General features: G+C 39.4%; 1 protein-coding gene across 1 annotated transcript; it reads left to right on the top strand.

Moving 5' to 3' along the window:
* The first annotated feature begins 745 nt into the window (after positions 1 to 745).
* On the top strand, positions 746 to 10,262 carry DLX3 (distal-less homeobox 3). Its single transcript, XM_075845147.1, has 3 exons — positions 746 to 1,111; positions 5,734 to 5,924; positions 9,366 to 10,262. The coding sequence occupies exons 1-3, from the start codon at positions 790 to 792 to the stop codon at positions 9,663 to 9,665; spliced, it is 813 nt and encodes a 270-aa protein (XP_075701262.1). The 5' UTR covers positions 746 to 789; the 3' UTR covers positions 9,666 to 10,262.
* The last annotated feature ends 815 nt before the right edge of the window (positions 10,263 to 11,077 follow it).

The following is an 11,077-nucleotide window of genomic DNA, read 5'->3' as shown; positions in this document are numbered from 1 at the left end:
AGTATGTTACGTGGTACGATAAATGGTGCCATAAAAAACTACAACTTGCCCTGCAAACAACAAGTCCCCATAAAGCTATGTCCGACAAAAAAATAAAAAAGTTATGGCTTTTGGAAGGCGGGGAGGTAAAAACGAAAATTTAAAAAACGAAGACGTCGTTAAGGGGTTAATAAGAACTGATAAATTTGGTGCATTTCAATCTGACGTACTTTCATTTATGGAATGCCAGTCTTCAAAAACTCCCTCTATAGTATTTTTCTTTATATAAGATTATTTTGTACCCCTAATGTAGCAGAGCCGAGTTGGTAAAAATCATGTTGATATCGCAATATGTCATGTGGGCTTCTAAATAGGACTGCAGATGCTAAACAACAACTTCAGCACTGCTACATCTGTAGGTTCTTTGTGGATATAGTGTTTATTTTAGTAGAAGTTTCCTGCTCTGCCCCACGCACACTGTAACTTGTACTGAGTGTGTTGGCATTTTCTATAAACATTTGCTCCAGTATATATATATATTATGTGTACTTGGTGTTTTTTTTCTTCTTTTTGTACTGACAAGAAGCTGAGCCATAAATATAGAGCTGGTTAAGAAATTTGTTTTGCTGGAAGGCTTTTCTCCTGGAGCCAATAGGAATGTGAGACCCTCCCTTCTCTACCCTATAATTATGGAGAAGAACTGGTCGGTGGAGCTTTGGTTTGGTTTTATTGTACTGGGAGAAGTGAATTAGGCTCAGCAGGGATGTGTATGTGACGGTCTGTTGGGATCTCTCCTCTTCTGTACATAACATGAGTGGGACCTATGAGAAGAAGATGGCCGTATTAACTGACCTGAGCACCTCCTTGAGTTGCCACTCTGTATCTAAGGACTCACCCACCCTACCTGAATCCACTGCCACGGACATGGGCTACTACAGTGGTCCAATGTCTGCTAGCCAACACGAATTCTACCAGAGTCAGGTGTATTCTCCATACAACTACCACCATCATCCCCAGTTCAACCTGAGTGGGCTGGTGGGATCAGAAGGCTTTATGCCCAAGGATGACTATCCGTATGGAAGTGGATACCGCTCCTATGGACATTACCGAGAGGCTCCAGCTCCCGAGTCAGGTATGTGGAGATGTGAGCTGTCATCTATATCTCTATAGGTAGAGACATGTTATATGGCAACCTAAAAAGAATTACTTTACAGGTGTAGCAGAGCTAAATTTGTCATTTACCTCTCTGGAACGGCAACTGTTTTGCCATAACATCTCTATGAGTTATGGTAATGCGGTAGGTGTACCTGCAGTCCTGTGTCATATTAGAGGTAACACAGAGTAATGCAGGAGGTGTACCTGCAGTCCTATGCAATAAAAGAGATAACACATAGTAATGCATTAGGTGTACCTGCAGTCCTATGTAATACTGGAAGTAACACAGTAATACAGAAGGCGTACCTGCAGTCCTATGCGATAAAAGAAATAACACATAGTAATGCATTAGGTGTACCTGCAGTCCTATGTAATACTGGAAGTAGCACAGTAATACAGAAGGCGTACCTGCAGTCCTATGTAATATTAGAGGTAACACAGAGTGATGCAGGAGGTGTGCCTGCAGTCCTATGCAATAAAATAGATAATACATAGTAATGCATTAGGTGTACCTACAGTCCTATGTAATACTGGAAGTGATACAGTAATACAGAAGGCGTACCTGCAGTCCTATGTAATACTAGAGGTAACACAGAGTAATGCAGGAGGTGTACCTGCAGTTCTATTAAATAAATGCGATAACACATAGTAATGCATTAGGTGAACATGTAGTCCTATGTAATACTAGAAGTAACACAGTAACGCAGAAGGTGTACCTGCAGTCCTATATAATACTGGAGGTAGCACATTGTGATAAGACAATGAGATGTACCAAATGACAAACTCGTCCCGACTACAACTGTTTGACTAAGGATTCAATATTATGTCAAGGATATAAAAGAGGAAATAGTAGAAGCATAAGTTCTTAAGAATTATTGTATAAAAATTAAACTGAGATGCGGGAAATATGAATGACAAAGTAAAAAAGAGACACAAAAAGGGACCGAAAAGTGGACACCAGGTAAGAAAGAGTCTGATGACATGACACCGAAGAAGATGATAGAGGCTAATGATAGGACATCATACAAGTGATCGAACAAGAAAGGTACCGGATAGTAAATAATACACAACACAATACACAATAGGACAACAAAAAGTCACATAGAAGAAAGAGCTTAGAGATAAGGTACCAAGACATTTAGTGGGCAATGATAAGAGATAGGGGCAAATAGGAGGGCAACATAGAGGAATGGGCAATATAGAGGACAAAGGTATAGACAGTGTCTAATCTAAAAAGAGAAAGAATGAGATACAAGTAAAAAGGTAAAAATAAAAATATTACGTTGCGGCCCATTGTTTAGTATACACTCCCTATAGGACTCATTCCACCGAGTTATTCCATTTGGGTTTGGACACAGCATGTTCTGATTTAGGGATGTGGGAATATTGACAATTCCTTTCCTTTCTCTTATTGCAAACCACTGACCTACACCATGCGAAAACTAAGATTGCTGTACTGCGTTTTTATTTCTCATTGAAGTCAATAAAGAAAAAAATGCAACAAAAACAGCTTGTATTTGTTTAAAAAACAAAATGTAAAAAAAAAAACAAATAAAACTTTAAAAAACAAAAAACAAAACTGTGCAACTTGGTTGCATTGATTGGTATGGGTCTTCCATTGAAACGCTGGTATTTTTTTTTTTTATGGTGGTTTACAGTAATAAGAAAAAAAACAATATGTTTTTAATTTGTGATAATTATTCAACATTTATAACTTCAAACAAATTCTGTTCATGGATATCAATTTTTATTTACTGCACTTATACCATGAAAAAAAAAAAATCAGGGTATTTATGATAGACGTTGGGTTGCTACTATATAGGACATAGTTACCGTACATCGATGACGTTTTTTTTAATCATTTTAAAGGCCCCAGCCCAGTGTGTGACTGACAGAAGTTTATGAGAAGAGGGACTTATAGGGGTCTGGCTTCCTTTCTGTCTGCCACTATAATCAGGGTGAATTTATACGTTTACTGCAGATATTCTCTGTGATGTATCACGTCCCTCCCTTCCTGTCTCTTCTCTAATCCCAAGCTCCTGTTTACCTGTCTGCCTATAACCCGGCTGTCTCTCTATCTACTGTACATCTAAGGTGTGCGAAAAGCTGAGGAAAACCAAGCTGTCTGTCTTGATCTTCTTATATCCTGACCGTCTCTGGCTAAAGCTAGGCGGGTTAACTGTCGTTACATATATCCAGGCTGTCTATGACTAAGCTGTCTGTCTCTACCAGTATTTACATATAGGGTATCTCTCGGTTTCTCAGTTTTATTATTGTCTTATAAAATTCAAGTATAGATGGAATATCTGGATGTGATCCTTAATTTTTGTTACACTTCCTATCCATAAGGCAAAGACATATGTAAGACAAGGAATATTTGTTCCAATTGGATTTCATGTGTAATTTCTCTTTAAGTAATGGGCCTCCCCAAGACTGATGGGCAAAATTGGTTTGCAAGGTTTTACCATAAAGGCAACTCCAAGGTTATAGGGACTTCATGTTAATAAGTAAATTTATATATACTTATTCTTTTCTATGCTGAGGTTAAACATTCATATTTTGGTGTGTCAAAGTGGTGGTTATATGACATTCAGTTACAAATAGTACAGTAATGGGTTCCGGGGTCAAGGGTCCTTTTTCAGAAAACCCTAATTTTGAGAACTTCCAGGTCATTAAATATGGTCATATATTCCCATCTCTAAATATTAAAGAAGTTGACTATCGATAGAGTGGGTCATATTTAGGATATCCCTTAATCTAGAAGTTTACTGGTTATGATCTAAACCACAACTATCACATTATAAGGGTTCACCAATGACCGTGTGAGGACCAGGCTTCTTTGGAATAGAAAGGGTAATGGTGAGGATGTGTTTAAGTAAAAAGCCAATTACCTACCTCTACCATCAAAATATTCTTCTATATGCGAGTACCTTCAGGGTTGTATTTGGAGGTAGGGCCATACCCCCTCATTTCAAGTGTCTTTTGATCAGTAGACCCTGGTAAAGATGACAGATAAAGGACTTTGTAGAAGTAAAGGATGGTCAAGCTCTGTGGAGACTCTGGGTTTAGGGCTCTTGGACTTATGTCAGGACCATTGAGGCTTGCATGGCACATGCCTAGGGCAAAACTGTTGAAGCTTAGGTTAGAGATAAAGAGATGGTAGACAGATGTGCCCCTGAGATATACTGAGACAATGACCCTCAGTACTTGAGCAGTATTCAAGAAAGGCAGGGCCACTTAGGAGACAAAGGGGCTAAACAGACATAAATAGATAGGAGGTAAGCCCACTTTAAATAAAGTGCAACATTAGTGTAAATGTAGTTTTTCTGGTTGCGTTAAAGACATGAATCCTGTCTTAGAAACATAAAAAAATTATTATACTAAGAAAACACCATTACACATACAGATAGAGGAGGGTATTTTTATATGGGCCAATATGGTCTTTGACTGTATAAGAAATTATAAGACAAGTAAATTTGGGGCAACTATAAAGGGACAGAAAGGCACCACTTGGGGTAAGTTATGGCCAGGAAAAACTGAACAAGTGGAAGAGAGAGGCAAACAACAGATAATATTGGGATGTCATAGCTTAGGTAGGAAGAAATAAAATGGCATAGGGATATATACTACATTGTGTTTTCGGTGGTAGTGGTTGGAGTTGGCCATTCTTCAAGAGATGTGCAAAAGCGTTGTAGGATTGCAGAACCATGAAGGTAGGAGGCACTTGAGATGAGAAAAGGTAGAAAAAACAACGTCAAAAAGAAGACCAGACTTGTTAAGCTAATACAACTCAAAAATAGTACTAGTAGGTAGTATAGGTAGTGGTCGTAGTAGTGGTAGTGGTAACATTTGTTGTAGGTATTGGCATAATAAGCAGTAAGGGGTGTCCAAGGAGCCAATGGTATACTTAAGTATAGATATAGGGAGAACAGTTGAAACACAGACAAATAAAGGTAGGAAAGAAGTACCTTTCTTGAAGGGGTGGGGGGAAGAAATGAAGGACTATGATTGTAGGCAAAAAGTTAACAACTCAGTCAAAAACTGATCATGTCTGCAATATCACGATAAGGGCTCATTCAGACGAGCGTGTAACTCGCCCGTGTGACGGCCGTTAAAACAACGGCCGTCACACGGGCACATGTATTTCAATGGAGCCGATCACACGGCTTTTGTCTCAACGGAGCGTGTGAGGTTCTGGAAAAATCTAACATGTCCAATTTACTTGCGTTTTCACGCATCCCTCCATAGACTCTAGTCAATGAGGGATCCATGATAACGCGTCCCACACAGGTGCACCTTGGACGTAAAAAAAACATAAGTTTTTCACGTCCGAGGTTGCACACGCTCGTCTGAATATAGCCTAAGTGTGGGGCAAGTGAATTGCGTGAAATTTATCGTGTCCTGTATGTGTTGTATGGTTAGCACTTGTTGCAGACTCTCTTCATCGAAAGTAGTAGTAGAAGGGCCAATTTAATCCATACACATTGAACGTTGCATGGTGGGGTGAACCGTATGGAAGATTCCATATCTTGGTAGAGTTTAAAAAGTCCAGAAGAATTTAGTGCTTCAATACTTAATCCTCCAATAACTTCCTTGCAGTTTCCATAAAGGAGGAACCTGAAACAGAGGTACGAATGGTCAATGGAAAACCAAAGAAGGTGAGAAAACCAAGGACCATCTACTCTAGTTACCAGCTGGCAGCCCTGCAGAGACGTTTTCAGAAGGCCCAGTACTTGGCGCTACCCGAGAGAGCAGAACTGGCGGCTCAGCTGGGACTTACACAGACACAGGTAATAACAAGCAGTGTATAATAACACGCTATGTAACATAGCAATACACAGAGCCGTGCACCGGCAAATAAAGTCACATGACAGTGGAAAAGATATAAACTGTAGACTAAGATACGCAGATATGTCTGAAGATCCTTGGTCTTGCGCAAATATTTTTTTCCCCAATATTAAAGGAACACTTCAAACAAAACTGATATACTGTGTTACACCTATTGCAGGGACTTAGGGGGCGGAGCATGATACAGGGATTCTCTGTTTGATGTTCTTTAGATTCCTGTCATGCTCCGCCCCCTCAGGCCCTGCACTAGGCATAATACAGTGTATTAATTTATTCCGGAGTGCTCCTTCAATTGGGTCTCATGGCAGTTTTTTTTGTAACATACAAATACCCTTTTTTCCATCCGCCCAAAAATTCTCTCCCCTAATATTCAAAATATTGCATGACAAGCACTGTGCTTTTCCAAAACTAGGTCTATTCCATCCCATACCTCCATTATTAATCAGATTTTTCTTGAAATAAAGAGGTAGAGGACTTCCTTAACTATATAGAGTTTAAAGATAAAACACACAAACTATGAGGCAAAATCCAAATTAAGTTTACAATTTACATACATGAATTTATAGGAGATAAACCTTAAAGAGGCTCTGTCACCAGATTTTGCAACCCCTATCTGCTATTGCAGCAGATCGGCGCTGCAATGTAGATTACAGTAACGTTTTTATTTTTAAAAAACAAGCATTTTTGGCCAAGTTATGACCATTTTTATATTTATGTAAATGAGGCTTTCTAAAGTACATCGGGGCGTTTTTACTTCTTTTACTAGCAGCGTCAGCGTTTGCAGGTAAGTAGCTACATCGACTTACCTGCTAACGCCGATGCTGCTGCAGAATCAACTGAAGCCTCTGGTGCTGATGTGTCCTCGCTCGTCTGACACGATGCAGGACCTGTGAGTGACGTCACAGCGTGATCTGCCAGAAGCTGGGCGTTCTGAAGAGAAGTGGATGATACTTCTCTTCAGAACGGCCAGCTAGTAAAAGTAGTAAACACGCCCCGATGTACGCACATAATACACGCCCACTTGTACTTTTACTTTTAAACACACCCACTTGGACTTTTGCAAGCCTCATTTGCATAAATACAAAAATGGTCATAACTTGGCCAAAAATGCTCGTTTTTAAAAAATAAAAACGTTACTGTAATCTACATTGCAGCGCCGATCTGCTGCAATAGCAGATAGGGGTTGCAAAAGATATAGACTTGATTGAAACCCAATTCCCCCATTTACATGCAAATTAGATTGTTTCAATGACTGTTAGACAAATCTCTGTAAAAAGCAAAAGGAATGGACAGCAAAATACCTTTGGCTCAGGCCTTATAAACATTAGGCATTCCGGTAGATCCCATAAACATCAGCATTAAGTTTCAGTCCCCTCCTAGGACCTTTGTCAAGAGAGAGGTCCTGGGAGGGGACTGAAACGTAGCATTTACATGGATGAATATACCACTTCTTGTACATTAAACTGCTACTGGAGGGCTGCGATTTTATTGCTTGTGTACCAGGTGGACCCTGGATCAAGGTCAAGTTGTGTGTGTGTGTGTGTGTGTGTGTGTGTGTATATATATGTATGTGTGTATATATATATATATATATATATATATATATATATATATGAGACATTCAGCCTCCAGCTCTTTGGGCAGGCGGTCATCTTCTCTTTTCAGCTGTAAAGGTTTTGAAGGACTGACGGTGTGCATCAATATACACCACCATTCTTTTTCCTAAATAGCACATGACGCCACTGGATCACCATTGGACCACAGAGATCAAGTGGTGCCTACCACTGGCTGCACCTAGCCAACAATGTGCAATTATGCATGCCGATACTTCTGAGTTGTAATGGTTGGAGTGATACCCGTGCATGTATGGTGCTCTGGGGCAAATGTCCTTACATTGAACTAAATGTATGATCAGGGAGAAATCTTATTGGTTGATTGACCTCAGTCCAAGATAATAATAAGTGATTGTCCAGTCAATTTGTGTCGTATAAATTTTCCGGCAGATGAGACAGACTTCAATCAAATTAATAGACCAATCACACACACCAATTTAGATTGATATTGATCGAATTGCTTAGAAATTGTCTAGAAATCTGTATGTGTGTGTGTAATAAAGATCTTGTCCCACCAAAATTCATGAAGAATATTGTCCTTGTGCTTTTTGTAAAGAATCGACTGAGGTATTTGAAGGGGTGGGAGATGTCAGGGTGGGGTGTTTATGGTCAGGGAGGTGGTATCCTGAGGCTTCCTCATACCAATTTACACAACACAATGTTGCTGTGAAACTGGGTTTGGTCCTTTTGGAGAAGAGCTTGGGATGAGTCACAGGGCGGGGGAAATCGGGACAGAGGTGTAGAGCAAGTGTGGGGGTAGGAAGGATCTAGAGAAAGCAAAACACAAGCCAGAAACGCATGAACACCAAGTGATTACATCTACAGAATTTGTCATTGCTAAGAGGTCAATCCTACTAGGGTCTGGAGGTCTAGCCCCACGGTTGTTCAATGTTAGACATTCATCAAATACTGCTCTGTCCTCACTATGATATAATATCCTTAAAACCTCATTCCCTCAAAACATACTACTCGCCTTGATGTTCCTTATAGATTAGGTTGCTCTAGTGACTGTGACTGTAAAAATTTCCCTAGTGAAGGTCCAATTTTGATAGGAAAAAGTCAAAATAACTAGAAAGAAGGAAATCAAGCACAGTCTACCGATCCTGCAGTTCCAATATGGCCAGTGTTTCCTCAAGTCCAGGCCATCATATCTGGTACAGTTTATCCAAATACTGTGGCCTGACTATTTTTGATGACTTATTTAGCAGCAACATATTCTACTGTGGTGGACTCATAGTAATCACTTCTGTTCCTGTCTTTTGGCTTACAATCACATTTTGCGTTCATTGGAAGACATTTAACCTATTAGGATGTTTTTGGAATGTGGAAGGAAGCCCACCCAAGCATAGGGAGAACATTAAAGCCCCTTGCAGATGCTGTCGGAATTAGGACCTTGTTGCCCCAAGTTTCTAACCAAATGCCAAGAGCTCTGTAAAAAACGTACTGAAGTTTGCTCTGCATCCCTCCTAAAACAGAAACATAGAGGTCAATGCACCAGCCTTAATCCTAGTTTTGATTTGAGCATTGGGGTGAAGATGAATGGTGGGCCAGGCCCACCAGGAAAGTGTTAATATTAGGAACGAATACATTTCTTCACAAACCAAGATTTAAAACAAATACCATAAAATTACCATTAAAATATAAATTGGGCATCTCAAAAATGCAGAGATTTGCTGGGGGTCTAGGTAATTGCCTCCAGCATCATATGAAGAAAAGACTTTTCACAATCTAGAGTGATCTAATAATTCTATTCTCAATTTTGCTCTTCAGGTCAAGATTTGGTTTCAGAACCGAAGGTCAAAATTCAAGAAACTTTACAAGAACGGTGAGGGTCCCGGATTGGAGCACAGCCCCAACAACAGTGATTCGATGGCTTGCAATTCTCCCTCATCTCCACCTATGTGGGAAAATAGTAGAAGCAGAACCCCTCAGCAACAAAGTCTTCCTCACTGTTCATCCCCAAGCTATCTTGAGAACTATAACCAATGGTATAACCAACAAAACCAACCAGCACCTCATCTACAGCCTCCCGACGCATTGCACCAACCCCCACCTAATACAGTGTATTAAGTGACCGAGACATTTAAGATAGTTCAGATGGAGTAAACAGGATATTATCCTCTTCAGCGTTGACTAAGAGGGTATATTAAGTGTTGTATTTGGGCTACAGACTGGCCTTGGTAAAAAGAACAATTTTGTAAGATATTTTTGAAGGACCAATATCCACCCAAAGCAAAGACCAAAGCACCCTCCAGCCTCGGCCCATGGATTGTCATAAAAATCAAAGACTTATTAAGGACACCAAGTCCACCACACTTTTTCATAAGCTAGCCTGGACATAGGAAGGTCAGGAGATCCATCATTTCCTTGTTGAAGGCATTCTGTCCAGCCGAACACCAGAACAAGTCCTGCTTTTGTCTGCACAGTGAAGAACTTCTCCATGGTCTTCAAGACTCTCAAACACATGGGACGCTGTACGTCAAAACAGGACCTAGGTTGTGTCTCTAAGAGTTTGTTGACCGTCTTCATCCCACTACACAAAGCAACTTTGCCATATTTAATGAGAAATAATGAGGACATTTTAACTTATTTTTTTAATATTTTTTGGAAATGTATGGAATAGGAGGGATTAAATTTCAGATTTAAAAGGAGGGCGGCACGAGAATGTTAATGTGTGAATGCAAATTAAAATATTGCGTTTTGCTGAGTAAGCAGCAGATTTTCAAGCGTGGTGAAGGTCTTTATTACTTTTATCATATGGTAGAAGTGTTGTGTGCATTTGTCTACGAGTGAAAGTTTTGGATATAATATACAGTTGCAAGAAAAAGTAAGTGAACCCTTTGGTTACCTGGCTTTCTGCATTGATTACTAATAAAATGTGGTCTGATTGTCATCGAAGTCACAATTATAAGCCCTTAATGACACGGCCAATCTTTTTTAATTTTCGTTTTTTCCTCCCCGTCTTCCAAAAGCCATAATTTTTTTAATTTTTTCGTCAACGTAGCCATATGAGGGCTTGGTTTTTTTAGGGAAATGTTGTAGTTTTTCATGGCACCGTTTATTTACTGCATAATGTACTAGGCAGCTGCAATTTTTTTAATTGTGGGCAATAAAAGCGGTGATTATGTCATTTTTTGGGGCGTTTTATTTTCACGGCAATACCAAATTTATGTTTTTTTAATGTTATACCACTTTTAGAAGAAAAAAACGATTTTCTAAAAAAAAAAATAGTTTTGTGTCGCCATGTACTGAGAGCCATAACTTTTTTTTATTTTTCCGTCAATTGAGCGGTGTGAGGGCTTATATTTTGCAGGGTAATCTGTAGTTTTTACAGATTTTGGGGTACATGTAAGCTTTTTGATCACTGTTTATTTCATTATTTTTTTGAGAGCTAAGGTGATGAAAAAAGCAATTTGCGTTTTTTATATATTTTTTTACGGAGTTCATTGAGCGGGTTAAATAACGCTATATTGTGATATTTC

Source organism: Rhinoderma darwinii, chromosome 13, assembly GCF_050947455.1.
Source record: "Rhinoderma darwinii isolate aRhiDar2 chromosome 13, aRhiDar2.hap1, whole genome shotgun sequence".
Taxonomy (NCBI): Eukaryota; Metazoa; Chordata; class Amphibia; order Anura; family Rhinodermatidae; genus Rhinoderma; species Rhinoderma darwinii.
The sequence above is the reverse complement of the archived record's forward strand: the minus strand, read 5'-3'. Positions and strand labels throughout refer to the sequence as shown.